At 33.6% G+C, this 15,516-nt stretch overlaps 1 protein-coding gene across 1 annotated transcript in view; it reads left to right on the forward strand.

Moving 5' to 3' along the window:
- The first annotated feature begins 1,632 nt into the window (after positions 1 to 1,632).
- The window catches only part of LOC126743532 (venom carboxylesterase-6), a 90,611-nt gene continuing 76,727 nt past the window's right edge, over positions 1,633 to 15,516 (forward strand). The window contains exon 1 of the mRNA XM_050450658.1: positions 1,633 to 1,975. Coding sequence (XP_050306615.1) covers positions 1,763 to 1,975 — 213 coding nt within the window. The 5' untranslated portion in view covers positions 1,633 to 1,762. The remainder of the gene's footprint in view (positions 1,976 to 15,516) is intronic.

Raw genomic sequence — 15,516 nt, forward strand, 5'->3', positions numbered from 1 at the left:
ACAAAATCTGATCGAGCTTTTACCTTACATTCCTCCAGTATACATGGAATTTTATAATGAAGTCGGTGCCACACCAGAGGCACGACTTCAACGACAAGAACTACATACTTTGGAATATGAAGTGAAACAAATTGACGAATTTTCCGATCTTAGTGACGACGATTAAGTTTTTTAATGTATTTAACAAAAACATTTTTAATGTGCTTTTTTTTGCAACTACGCTTGTTAGAACTTTTTTTTTCCAAACATTACTACCAATAAATTTTTATTAAATATAATTTTTTTTTGTAGTCGATTAAATTCCAAATGTTCACAACAAAATAACATGTAGTTTAATTTAATATAAATAAATAATTTCGTTAGAAAAAAATAATAAAAATAAATTTTACTTAAAAAAATACGATTTTAAACAAGTATTTCGTGATTTTTTTTTTTAGGAAAAAAAAAATCACGAAAAAGGGTACAAACCACCTTTTCTTCATATTTTTATTTTTTTTTTGCAAAAATTTAAAGGTGCATGTGAACCTTCTTTATTTCATACGCTAATAAACGTTATTTTTTAAACTAAAGGTCTTTTTTTTAACATAATTAATCCGATTTCAGGATTTAAAAAATGTTTTAAAAATTGATTTTCTCAAAACTAACGTTTTGTGGCTTAGATCCTTGTTGCCCCAAGGTCTTCAATTAACAAAGTAGTTATTAGATTCATCTGCAATTGTAGCCTCGTCAGTGACAACTTGGATATCACAAATTGTTCCCCTTGTATACATTGATTTTTTCCCGGTAGAAGAATCTTAAGGTTTTTACATAACTCTTTTGGATTATTTTTTATTATCGTTTATAATTTGACTGACTATGCCATTTCTTTTTGTCATATATTCAGCCCAGATACCTACATTTTTAGTAAAAACGGCTCTCTTGTAAAGAAGGTCTCTTTCTTTCATTAAAATTTTGATTTCGGAAGTAATCCACCTTTTGGTCTAGAAACTTTTGTTTTCTAACAGATTTATATAAAGGACACATAACGTTTAAATTCGCTGTAATTTTTGTAATAAAATTCTCTGCTTGTACATTAACATCTGATATGTTGTTGTTCCATGGTGTATTTATTAAATAATTTTGTAGTTCGTTTGCAATTAAATTGCTTCATATTTCTCCTAAATGTTGCTATATCTGAAAGTTTGTCATTGCGATGATCAGTAGTAACAGAAAGTATAGAATGATCACTTATTTTTGGTAATTAGTGTCAAGTGGACTTTCTAGGGCAGTTTTTTATTATTATTTATTGTTTATTCGACTGTCTGGCTTGTGAGTACTATTCCATAATAAATAAAGGTAAACGATAAGTAAAAGTGAGAAACATGTAATATGAAGTAGAGCAAATAAATGAAAACAAGATTGGAAATGTTTTAAAAGAGTTCTTAGATAGATTAGCATATACTCCAGATGTTGATTTGCTTTAAATAATTTATTAAAAAAACCTAGAAATATTTTTTTAGGGATAAATCAAAACACTAGTGCAAACCACATTTTAAGTGCCCCCCTCCCCATCCCCCGCACTAGATTATTCCTACTACAATAAATCTGCAATAGATCAAATGCGCAAATTCTGATTTCTATTTCCCACCAATTATTTAATATTAAACCGTGTAGTAGCACTATCGCACTAAAATATATAAAACCGCTTGAACTAATAACCATATACAGTGTGTTCTTAAATGCCGCTCATTTAATACCTTGTTTGTGAAACCATCTAAAAAAAATGAATTTAAATTTTGTGTTCAGTATTTTGTTGTTAAAGATTTGGGAAGTTTTGACAAGTGATGGTGAATGTAGTCGTTGTAATATCCCCGAAGTGAAGTGTGCCCAAGGCACCTTGGTGGGAAAAATTTTGAAAAGTAAGGAGGGAAGAGACATTTTTTCATTTACGGGGATTCCATTTGCTAAGCCACCCCTTGGAGATCTGAGATTTAAGGTGAATTTTTTAGTTATAAAAAGTATAGATTTTTAAGTTTTTATTACAAGATACATAACATAGATTATAAAACTCTTTTTTGACCTGTTGTAGATCTGAGTTTAAAAAAATCCTTAAAAATTCGTAAAGAGCCATGACGTTTATTGTATTTTTTATTTTAATCTGACCGATTGGTTTAAAAAACCCATTTAATTTTTTTTTATTATTTTATTTATTTAATAAAAAATTGCATAGTTTTTGAACCCTTTAATTAACAATAATTAATTTACATTTTGGACGTACGTTTCAGTAATTTATTACCTGTTTTAAAGCTTAAGAAAAGACACAAAAATGTTACTTTTGTTAACTAAAAAAATTATTATTATAAATAATTTAACCTAGAAAATAAAAAAATATATACTTAAAAATGATAACATTGATTAAACATAACTAACTAAATAAATATAGAACTTAGATCAATTTTTTTATCGACTATAGCAAAAATACTTAAAAAATAATAACTAAGATTTCGTCGTGATGAGAGTTGCTCAACTGCACTGGCCGAAGTTACAAATTACATACATTACAGACCCTTTAGAGGAGGGCAAAACAAGCGTATTGGTTTTCCTGGATACTCTTTACATAAGTATTTTATCTTATGTCGGCTTTGGAAGTGGTTCTCAATATTAAGTTAAATCTTTTTTAAACCAGCGTACCCAAAAAATATCAACTTATCCTGCTCAGACCCAAGGTGAAATGAAAACATATCTTTTTAAAACACGTACTTTTTTGTAAAGTGTTGGGCCCAAAAAACAAAAAAATATCAAAAAATATATTTTTTTTTTGTTTTTTACTGTAAAAAGTAAGGTATCATATTTGATACCTTGGGTTTAAATAAATACAAAAAAAGTTAAAAAAAAAAAACTTTATTGGTGAAAAAGAGCAAAACAGTTTCGCTCAACAGAGCAGCAAAGATATACGTCACATGAAGCACACTTAGCAAATGTCAATTTACCACATTTCGGATATCGACATTTTGATCTGGATTTCTGGTCGTGTTTGGTAAATACTGGTAGATGAGTGTTTCCCTGCTTCCTCTCTCTTCTATCTGGAATAGGCTGAATTTTCCTTTGTTTTCAGAACGTTACCTGCTCTTCATCAGAATCACTTTGCTCGCAATCTGCTTGAGGAATATCAGTTTAAACGAGAGTTTTGGCAATTGATAATTTGAAGTCAGGGTAATCTAAGATTTCTTTTCTCCGCAAGCCTTCTGCAATAGCATTTTGTCAGTATTCCAGCCAAGACGCAGCTACGGCAAAATCTAAAAAATGATAAATTGTACGCACTGTCCACTTTTTGGTACGCCCACGCATTGCATACTTTCCAATGACCCTATCTAATAAATCGACGCCTCCCATATTCTCATTGTAATCGGCAACTATTGCGGGTTGATTAATTCTAATGTATTTATTTTCGGTCTTTGACCACCTTTTACAACTACCCAGGGGTTCAATACCAGAGCAGGAGGAAGCAAAATGCACTGGTTTCGAATCAAACCATTTAGTCAGAATAATTTTTCCATCTCCTCTCTTGAGTGAGTCATGTGATCCACGACCCAATTTTTTTAATTGATTATCAGTTTGCGGAATTGCGTTTTTGGGAATTCTAGAAGCTATTATTGTACCAGGCAAAGTTATTTGTCTTGATAAAAGAACATCAATCAAAGATATTAAAGTAAAATAACGGTCAGTATACACTGATACTCCAGCGGCAAAGTTTCGGTCAGCTTCAGCACCTTTCTGCCACCTACGTCTAATTTTTCTGGTGTTTTAAATAGCGATGATTCGACAGATGATCCTTTTCCTTCATAGAGATGAAAGTCCAACGGAATTCCCTTCGGTGTTGTCATGATGAAATTTTTTAATCCCACTGGATTTGGCTTACCCCTAACAAATTGTCGCATTTTTACTTGGCCATGCAAAGAAACATTTGTTCATCTATTAACACTGTTTTCGTTCGTTCATTTAAACGGCATCCTCTTTGCACCATGTCCAATAAAGGCCTTACTTTCCAGAATCTATCTATTATTTTTTCTTCATTGGTAACCCTCTGATCTTCTACAAGTTTTACCCGTGATCGCAATATAAAGTACCGATTTCTTGAAATTGTGTCTGAAACTCTTGTACTTCGCGCCCAGTACATCCTTATTCTCGGTAGACCATAAATTCCAATCAACATGGAAGATCCAAAGAATTTTCGCAATTCATATTCAGAAGTTTCAAGGGAACGGCCTGTCTCAATAACCTCACGCATATTTGTGAAAAGTGCCATTTGTTCAAAGAAAGTATCAGAAATGTATTTTCTTAGGTACATACTTGGTTGATTTAATTGAGTGGAAATGTTCTCGTTTTTAAAGTTAAACTGGAATGCTTCAAATTCCCGGACACGGGAACAAGTTTTTTCATAGCTTGGTAAATAATGGGCAAGAGGCTCGTCATCCGAAGAATCACTCATATTTTCTGCCATCTCCATATCCTCTATACTTTCTAATCCATCCTGATGATCAAGGTTAATATTAACCAAATCCAAGTCCACATCTACTTCATCCCCACTCTCCTACGATAAATCGCCAATATCTGATTGGTCTAGGTCCAGATTAAGAACTAATTCTTCTAGCTCGAAGCTGGTTAAGGCCCCTAAAAATTATTTCATAGACGAGTGACGAAATAATGATGTTTAACAAGGCAAATAATTAAAAAAAACCCAAAATATGATGTTATATTTAACCCACAAATTCCTAGCAATTCATTTATTTTTGTAGTCTTAGAAACCCAAGATATCACTGGTGATACCTTTACTAAGTCTACCATTTGCGGCACGATTAGATTACTAAGAGAGAATTTTTTTATTACACATGTTGTATGTGCTACCTGCCGTCAATATATAAGAATAAAAAAGCAAGAACATATTAATTACTCTTATTTTGGTCAAAAGGCATCATGATGCAACGTGCACTTGCAAATGTAAACAATACACTAACCTAACCTCACCACTACAGCGTGCGTCGGCGAAATAAAAATGTGTGCGCATATTTGCCTATGTATCATTGATACCATCGGGAACTGGCGGCTAATTGCTTCAGCGCGCCGAAAAAAAAATTAAATCCTCAGGTATCATATATGATACCTGGGGTCTGAGGAGGTTACAATATATTTTCGAAATTAATCTGTGATTAACGTGTTCCTCAGGGAAGCGTTTAAGGATCAGTCCTTTTCATAATTTATACATTTTCGTTTATACTCTCTACCTTACTGTAATTATCATATACAGGTTGGGGAATCGATGATTTACGCGTAATCATAAGGAAAGGTGCTTAAAGGCGAAATATTGCATTGCATACATGTATTTCGTGCGCTTTTCTGCTCACTTGCTACATTGTTATTTTTCAGTACAGCGGTAGTAAGCGTCTTTCTTTAAAGAGGGTAACTCTATTACTTGCAATAAAATTTCGCGAAATATTACGCGAAAGTTAAGACATTTCTAAAATATTTTTCTGCTGCGGGCTTTACATCAACGTAATTTAAAACCTCCTCATCCAAAACCTGTTCGAATGAGAGAAAAACGGATTTATCAAGAAGTTGCAATTCATGTGTAGTAAAGGGTTATCCATTTTATGCTTGAGAAAGTAAAGTTAAATAAAACATACAAGATATTCAGATGGAGACGAAATTTTTGAATATTTTGTTTTAAAGATTGTATCATTCTATTATATATGAAACACAATATCATTTAAATGTTCACCGCCGACTCTCTGACAAACTTCAATCCTTTTAAGAAATTTTTCAATCACTTTTCGGCACATTTCAGGTGGTATCTCGGCTAGAACTTCACGAATGTTGGCTTTAAGTTGTTGAAGAGTTTGAGGGTTATTGACGTAGACACGATCTTTCGCATAGCCCCACAGCTCGGTTGGCCTGTGTTGTGTGACTTGTGGCCCCGTCCTGTTGGAACCACATGTCTTCCAGATCTTCTTCTTCAACTTCTCTTCAAAAATAATTAATCAACATGCTTCCATACCGCTCAAAGTTTACTGTTAAGGCTCTCCCAAAATTGTTTTCAAAAAAATACGGACCAATGACACCACGAGCCATAATGCACACCATACAATCACTTTTTCGGGATTCAAAGGCCTTTCTACGATTATCTGAGGATTTTCAGAACCCCATATGCGGCAATTCTGTTTATTTACGTAGCCACACAGCGTAAAATGAGCCTCGTCACTAAAGAAAATACTGCTCGAAAAATGAGCAACAGCAGCTTATTGTTCAAGCAGCCAATTTGCGAATGTTCTGCGTTGTCCATGGTCTGTAGACTTAAGTTCTTGAGTGAGTTGGACTTTGTACGGATGGAGCTGTAAATCCATATGCAAAACTCGCCACAGTGAGCCGTAAGACAAACCCAAATTTTGAGCACGCCGAAGAATTGACAAATTTGGGTCTTCCTCCACACTTTGAGCAACAGCAGCGATATTTTCAGCTGAACAAACGTTACGGTAATGCACGTGCCTTAGAATATCAGTAACCGATCCAGTCTCTTCAAATTTTCTTACTGTGTTCGAAATTGTTTGCTCTGTAGGACGATTATGTCGACCGTAATCAGCTCCTAAAGCTCTAAACGTTTAGACAGGAGAATCACCATTTTTATAGAACAATTTAATAATTTTAGTACGTTGTTCGACTGTTAAAAGATCTATATTTATAAATGTCAAACCTTTAACTAAAAAAAAACGCTTCACATGACGTTTATTTCTGACAGATGTCAAACGGCAGGGTTGTACTTAGCCAACCTCGAATTGGATAACCCGCTAGTAGTTGAAAGACGTAACAACGATATTTCAACAGCATCAACAACCTCAATAATACCGGCATCTAAATGAAAGGCAGCTCCATCACCAGCAAACAATGCCCAGGTGATTTAAACTTAGAAAAACGTTTTACCCATTTGATAAAAATTGCAGTGGTCATACTTCCTTTAGCTGTCATTTCTATGATGGATCCTGGAGACATAGAATCAATCCATTTAGGTTTTTGGCAAACTCCCTTAAAAAGTTATCATAGGCGGAATAGCTTGGCCTAAGGCATTTCCACACGCAATCACCGTCACATTTTCAGCATGCTCTGATGCAATTAGATGCACTCTTTTAATCCCTTTTCTTGGGAGGACTTTTTGTTTGCTGGTGATGTAGCGTCAAACGGCACCCCATTTTCGCCCATATTATAAATGCATTGTGGACCATTAATTAAATAAAAATATACCAAAGTCTGCCGAAGTTTTTGAAAATAATCTGTTACGATATGTCTGTTTAATTTTAGTGCTCTTGCAGGATTTAAAGCTTGTGCTTTTCTTTGAACAAACTCTGGATGTCTTTGATGAAATAAATGCATCCATTTTCTTCCAGCCATCCTCGTAGTTTGAGAAAATCCGTGGTTTGGGCAATGTTCTTCGGCAAAAGAAAACACACTTCTTCGAAGAACCTTTTGAATGAGTGGCGTTCTTGTTCAACGTTTAACAAGCTATAAAGCCCCAACTTTTTCTTTTTACTTTTAGTTCAAGATGGTTTTCTCTTGATGCTTGCAGTACAGGTATGCCATCTTGAATGGCTTGCTGTAGGCTTACTTCAGTCCACAAAGCTCGTAATCCAAGCATTCTTCCTAATAAGGGCAATTTTCGATAATTTATAAAAAACTTATTTTAAAGGAAATAACATAAAAATAAAATGTAAAAAAATTCAAGAACATGTTGTTAATCCATGACAAAAATTATACAACATACCCAAAATCATTACATATCGGAAAAAATTAATGTTCCAAATAACACCATTATGCCTACTAATAAGGCCAATTAAACATTTTCCATATGGCTTTCATAGGAACATCATAATAAATTAATAAACACATGTCTAAAGTATAAACTCAATAAAATATTTATTCTGTACTTACTCTGTTGCTTTTGTAACTTCAAAAGGTTCCTAGAAAAAATAATAATCGTTACTTGCACACATAGACCCGTAAATAAAAGCATTGACTTTCTCACCTCAAAGTTATAAGGTGACAGGTGGCATATGTAGAAGTAAATATTTGCAAAAAGTCATTTGTTTTTGGTGGAGTGTATATTCCACCAAATGCTACACGCGATAAGTACGAGTTACATAGAATGTCAGTTCATGAAATCTGTGAAAGCTACCAACAATCATCGGTGCTGGTGTTCGGTGATTACAACCTACCTGAGGCGGTTTGGTCAAATGATGTTGATGGGGTTTGTGTAGCTTGCAATAAACACTATCCAGCCCGAGTATTAGCTGAAATGTTTTCTTATCATAATAACGTACCAAATGACAAAAACACATTTTTAGATTTAGTATTTTCTGATTTGCATAATGTTAATATTTCAGCTGCTGTAGACTGCATTTTTAGTAATAGTTTGCACTACGTTTATCATATTAATATTCAAACTGACTCATCTTCATTAATGCTTGATGAATTTTATTTCGATTTTTTTCGGAATGCCGACTTTGGGGCTATCAACTTTCATTTGGGGGCTATTGACCAATCAATATAGTATGAATTTTGATGGGTTGAATGTTGATGGTGCTGCGGGTAAGTTAAATGATATTTTACAGGATTGCCTTGATTTGTATGTTCCTAAAAAGAGACTAAGGTCTTAATCTTTTCCTAAATGGTTTAGTCCTCTACTTAAAGACTTAATTTGTAAAAAGAAGGCTGCAGACAGGAAATATACGTCTACTCCCTCACCGGACCCTTATGCTCGTTTTTCGACCCTTAGATCTCGATGTAAAGTAGAACACGATCGTTGCTTTAGTGAATATATTGGTAAAGCGGAGAGGTCAGTGGTGGATGATAGTCGTTACTTTTGGAGGTTTGTCAATGACAAAAGAAAGAGCAATGCATTTCCAAATTCGATGGTTTTGGGCCAGGAAATGGCAGAGTCTAGGGAAGCAATTACTGATTTGTTTGCAAAGTTTTTTGCTACACTTTACAACTCTACTTATCCCACTTCTGATTCTCTTGAATTTGGTTCCCAGAATATTATTGTTTGACGCTTCACTCTCTCGGAGGTATTTTCTAAGATCCAGAAATTACCTAACAAGTTTATCTGTAGGCCAGGTAATATACCTAACGTCTTTTTAAAGAACTGTATTCATAAAATTAGTAGGCCTCTCCAGATGATCTTTAATATGTCTTTACAAGACTCTACCTTCCCAAAAGCTTGGAAGCACAGTTTCATCATACCGATATTTAAGGCTGGCAATAGGGGGGATATTGCCAATTATCGTGGAGTATGTAGTCAAAACTCATTGGCCAAATTGTTTGATAGTTTGGTTTGCGGTCAGCTAACATGGCAGTGCAAAGGAATCATTAGTGAAAAACAGTCAGGATTCTCTTCTGGGAAATCCACAACCAGCAGTTTGGTTCAATACGAGTGTGATCTGTTGGGGACTTTCGAGAGGGGAGTTCAGACTGATGCAGTCTATACCGACTTCTCCAAGGCCTTCGACAGGGTGAACTTTGGTCTCTTGCTGGCCAAGTTGGAAAGTGCTGGTTTTCATGACTCCCTTTTAAAATGGCTAAAGAGTTTTCTGATAGGAAGAACTCAGAGTGTGAAGGTGCATGGCTGTACTTCTGCACCTGCTAATGTAGTCTCAGGGGTTCCTCAGGTGTCATCTCACTGTGCCCCTCTGCTCTTCAATCTATTTGTGAATGATATTGTTAATGTGATCAATCATAGTTCTGTAAGTATGTTTGCTGATGACCTGAAGCTCTACATGCAGATTAAGCAGGTGAATGATATAGCCAAACTTCAGGAAGACCTTGATACTTTGTGTGAGTGGTCAGTGATGAACGGATTGAGGCTCAATATTTCCAAGTGTTGCTACATATCATTTCATAGAGGTTCGAAGAGATTCAATTCTACATATAGTATCCGTGGTAAGTTTTTGCAGTATGTGAATGTAGTCAAGGATTTGGGCGTGTGATTCGATGAACATCTGAGATTTGTTCATCACATCTCTAAAATAACTTTAAAGGGACTAAGAATGTTGGGTGCTGTAAATAGTTATAGTTCACATCTTTCTCTGTAAGCCTATAGACTCCTTTATGTCTCACTGGTTAGATCTTATCTTGAATTCCCTTCAGTAGTGTGGTCTCCTCTATATCAGAATTCAATAGATATGATTGAGAGAGTGCATGATGGATTTGTACGGTGTGCTGCATTTAGAATGGGTATTAGCTTTGACGAGTACCATCGTGAGTACATGAGAGTAAGACTTAACCTGGATACAATGCCAAAAGGCGTGTGAACGCTGATCTTTGTTTTGTCTTTAAGCTGGTTAATGGCATGATTAATGCTCCTGGCCTTCTTTCTAAAGTGGGTCTCAATGTTCCAAATAGAACTCTACGCAATTTTGACCTTTATCATGTTTCTATGCACAGAACTGAATATGGCCGTCATTCTCCTATCGATAGATCTCTGAGTGTCGTAAACGCTCATAACATTGATTTATGTAGTAGTTCACTGTCCGTTTTTAAGAATAGCCTGAGCAGCAGACTATGGCTGTAATGGTGTCAACTCAGTTCTTATATATATATATATATATATTTTATAAAATAAATGTACAAAATAGAATATTATATATAATATATATACATATACTTACTCTATATATATATACATTGTATCAAGTCACTAGGTTAAGTTATCTATTATGTAATATTCTATTTTGTACATTTATTTTATAAAATGGGGATTCCCGTAAATTTAATAAAAAAAAGGCTGTCGCTCATTTTTCTCCACCTAGCGATGGGCTGGGGAACTTTGCTTCTATTATAAGTTTGCATTATAGTTTTCTTTTGAAATATTATTGTAGATGGTAAATAAATTGTAAAGTTTCAGTATTGGGCAATAGAGGGCACTGACCTTATTTAGGACAAGTACTTTATAGATTGTCATGTTGAAGGCAAATCTCTACATTGTACTGCAGAATTGCCTTTGAGAAGAGGTATAAGTTAAGGAAAATTTATAGCGCTTTAAAATTTAACAGTGCAGCATGCAGTCATACAGAAGAATGAAGTATTTTTAAAAAAATTTAAATAATAAATACTTATCAGAAGACGGGAGTTGCTTTAAGTTAATTATTTCAGACAATGCGTAATCTTTTAATCATTTAATTCCTTAACCTGTATACGCTGACAATACACAAGTTGTATACTCTATATCTGTCTCAAATGACGTTATCAAAGCAAATTACAGAATAAACTCAGAAATTTAATAACTGTCTTGTATTAACTAGGCTCTGTAAAATCGTTTGATCTGTGGTAAAATAAAGACAAATTGTTTTGATGAACCTAAACTTAGTATAGGCAAATATAAATCCTCATCCATTTTTTCCAAGAGGCCGCACAAAATGTAAACAAACAAACAAAAAACAAAGTCACGGTCTCATAAGCAAATTTTATTGGCTATACGTGTTTCACTCTGTATAAGTAGGGCATCATCAAGCCTAAAACAATTCAATGGGGTGTTTAATATACAACCACTTGCAAAATAAAATAAAACTACCTTAGGACCACATACACTGTAAAACTTACAACAAAAATAAACAAAATAGTGAGGTAAGAAACACAATATATTTAGCCAAATTAAAACAAAAATAAATAATAAAAAGTTTGTTGTCTTGTTGGGTTTTGAACAGTAGACCTTTCGCTTGCCAAGCGAGACCATAACTAAAACCAAACAGACATCTACATTTAAAATGGTAACTTATAACTTAAACAGATAACATGTATATACAATTTAAAATTACAAGAAGAAAAATTATCTACAAAATGTTATTAAAAATTAAATTTGGTTCAAATGTAAGACATCATTAACACACACAAGAACACGACTTTTCTTGGCTCTAGTTATTTCGAGTTTTTCTAACATGTCTAACTTCTTCTTTTATTTAGAGCATTCATGGAGTATATCAGCTCCATTAAATGCAGTGAAACTGTGAGATGTAGCTAGCAGAGAGTTAGCGAACGCTGATTTAGTTTCTGTAACACCCGTGTTTCTGTATTTATCCACAAAAGCCGTATGTTCTTTAATTCTAGTGGATATTTTTCTTTTTTCAACATCATTAATCACATTGCTTTTGATAATGATTTCCCTCTCGCGCGTATAAATCACCTTTTTTTTTAATTTTTAACAAATATAAATGAACTTATAGTCTAATACATGATAAGAAAACTCAACAAGTAGATCAGCCCATTTCATTCTTCGGTAGCAAATTTTTTAAGCCTTTTAATTTAACTATAGCGTTTAAAACAGTTAATAATTTAAAAGGACAATTAATTAAGGTTTTAGACAGATCTGACTTCTTCTCTAAATCGGAAGTGTACGCTTTAAAGTGTAACGACTGTAATGCAGTGTATATTGGACAATCAGGCCGAAAAATATCCACGAGAATTAAAGAACATACGGCTTTTGTGGATAAATACAGAAACGCGGATGTTACAGAAACTAAATCAGCGTTCCCTAACTATCTGCTAGCTACATCTCACAGTTTCACTTGATTTGATGGAGCTGATATACTCCATGAATGCTTTAAAGAGAAGAAGTTAGACCTGTTAGAAAAACTCGAAATAACTAGAGCCAAGAAAAGTCTGCTTCTGACTTCTTCTCTAAATCGGAAGTGTACGCAGCGTCGGACTGGTGGCATAAGGGCCTACCGGGCAGAGACCGCAATAGGGCCCGGGAAACTGGGTATATTATCTACCTATGGAAAAAAAACAAATAAGTATTTTAAATTATTATATATTAAAACAAAATCAAAGAACATATTCTATTATCTACAGTATACTAATTAAAGCTACGTTAACAGAAATCAGGCACTCAAGCTCTAGTCCTATAAAATTATGACATAAAATGGCAAAAAAACAAAAAGTGAAATTTATAAAAACTTACTTATTAGATAAGAAGTTTTTTTGCAACAGCGACGTAGAATTTGCAATTTTGTCAATTAAATGATCATAGTCTAAAGCTTCAAGCAAATCTGCTTCTGAACTTATTATTATAAAAGCCTCTACTAACTCTTGCCCTTAAAGGGACCTAAGACGATTTAAGACTAATTTTAATTTGGAGAAAACACGCTCACAAGCAACTTGCGTACAAGATAATGTCAAAAGACACTTGTATACTATATACATATGACCATTACTATAGACAGATGACTATATGCTCCGACATGCAAATTATGTTCAAGAAGTATTTTTAGACAACAATGTAAGCAACCTACACAGTTTTTCTTTCGTGAAGTTGGAGAAGTTTTATTATCATCATCATTAGATTCAGATTTACTGTTTTCTATTTATACATAAAATCCCTTTGGTAAGCATGACGAATCTTCTGTCAGGATTTTTAGATCCTTAAAATTTTTTGCAAAATTAATTAGTTCTGTTTTAATACAAGAAGTAGGTAATCCCGACAGTTTTGAAATTTCCTCAAAAACGCTATTATCTAAACGATCAGTTTGTTTTACTAATTGCTCAAAATTTCGCGGATCAAAAAAGTAAAAATAATCATAAATGGTTTTCTGCTTTTCAAATCTGTTTTCTAAACTTTGTGTTACCTGATTGTGATTTGTGAGACCCAGCTCAGTAATTTTGGAAATTTCGTCCAGGCATTTTTTTTACTTTTCTTGTTCTATGTACCGGAAAGTTCTCTCCAATAAGTATATCCTTTTCTATAATACATGGTTTCTTATTTATTAAGTCAATAAATTTCTTAGTGTTATCATAAATTATTTTTGAAATTATTAAACATTTTTTCTATTTCGGATTTTGCATTCATTATTATTTTAAAAGCAACCTGAAAATTTAGTCCTGCGATTTGTAAATAATTTGATGCTGGGGTTAATATATTAAAAATTTAAGGAAATATTAAACTTAAAATTATAGTTTCAAAACTCGTCCATGTATTTAATAAAGAATTTGCCTCCGACGATGTTTTACCATCAAATTGGTTTTCTTGATCGCAAGATATATATTTCAAAGCTTTGAGCAGGCTGGAGTATAGCTCATCGGTTATATTTTGGTGCGATCCGAAAATTACTTCCAAATCCCTTGCTTTGCTCCACCAACGGGTGTTACAAATCTTTTTTAAGGTTCTAAAATCATTACGTTGGTCTTTCCACACTGAATCACGCTTATAAGATTAAAAAAAAAAGATCGCAGTGCGATTAAGAAGACCAAACAGATTTTTACATTTAATTAAGCATTCTGTTGTATCACATACTACTAAATTTAGGATGTGGGCATAGCACCAAGTGTATACCGAACAATTAGCGTTATTTTTGAGAGCCTGTAGTCCGTTGTATTGCCCAGACATGTTTGCGGCTCCGTCAAAGGAGCAGCCAATAACATTAGCGATTTCCAAATTCATTAATTTAAGTTCTTCATTTAAATGGTTGTATAAAGCCAAACCTGATGATTTTTTAAAATTTATCAGAGATATCAAACGTTCATTTTTTACTTTACCATCATTAACATATCTTGCAATAAATATCACACTGTTCCCTTTCACTTACATCCTGAGTTGAATCAATTTGCACACTAAACTTTTTGGCCTTTTGAATTTTTAAAGATATTTTCTGTTTCAGAAAACTCACCAAGATAAGAACAACTTTGTTAACAAATGTTTTACAAGAAAAGTTAAATGAGACCCTCTACCTTGTTTGTTATCATGTTTTCGACAAGAAATTTTATTGATATGGGTTTTCATAATATTGTCATATTATGCTAGCGACAAACATAGTTCAAGAAAGTTGCCACGGTTAATTTTAAAATTCGTAGTAGCTAATGAGCTGCTACTTTCTTCTTTACCTCGATACGCAATGTGTTGTTTGGAAATAAAAAGAATTATATCCATGATTCTTTTTACGATTTCTCTGTTATTAATTATTTCACTTTTTCTTTGATTAGCTAGATCAACATTTATTTTTACCTCGATATTCTGATTGCTTATTGCACTAAAGTAGGCTTGCACAGATAAGGAATGACCGAGCGACTATTCATGCTCTTTAACACGTTGAGTGAACTAAATGTTTATCTATTTTTAACATTACTAAAAACCATGCAAATAGAGCAGAACAGCTTATTTAATTCCACAGAATAAGACAACCAGTTTCTAACAACGAGTTCCCAGTTTGGTAATTTTCTCTGGTATAATTTCGGATTAAACGGCAGCTTAGGATAATCGAAATAAGTGGGTTGATTTGGATGTTGTTTAACAAAATTTAGCTTTTCTTGTACTGTTGCGTGGGTAGAAGGAGAAAAAAATTTTATTACGTTATTTGTCTTAGTTGAAATATCTGTTAATTCTATAGCGTCACATTCATTTTCCGATAAATCCGATTCTGAATCCGAAGAGTTTGAAGATAACAAAGCCGAAGCTTCTGATATTTTATAAGCCGAATCTGTTGAATCCTGAATATCAGGCTCCAAGGA

This window comes from Anthonomus grandis, chromosome 13 (assembly GCF_022605725.1).
Source record: "Anthonomus grandis grandis chromosome 13, icAntGran1.3, whole genome shotgun sequence".
NCBI lineage: Eukaryota > Metazoa > Arthropoda > Insecta > Coleoptera > Curculionidae > Anthonomus > Anthonomus grandis.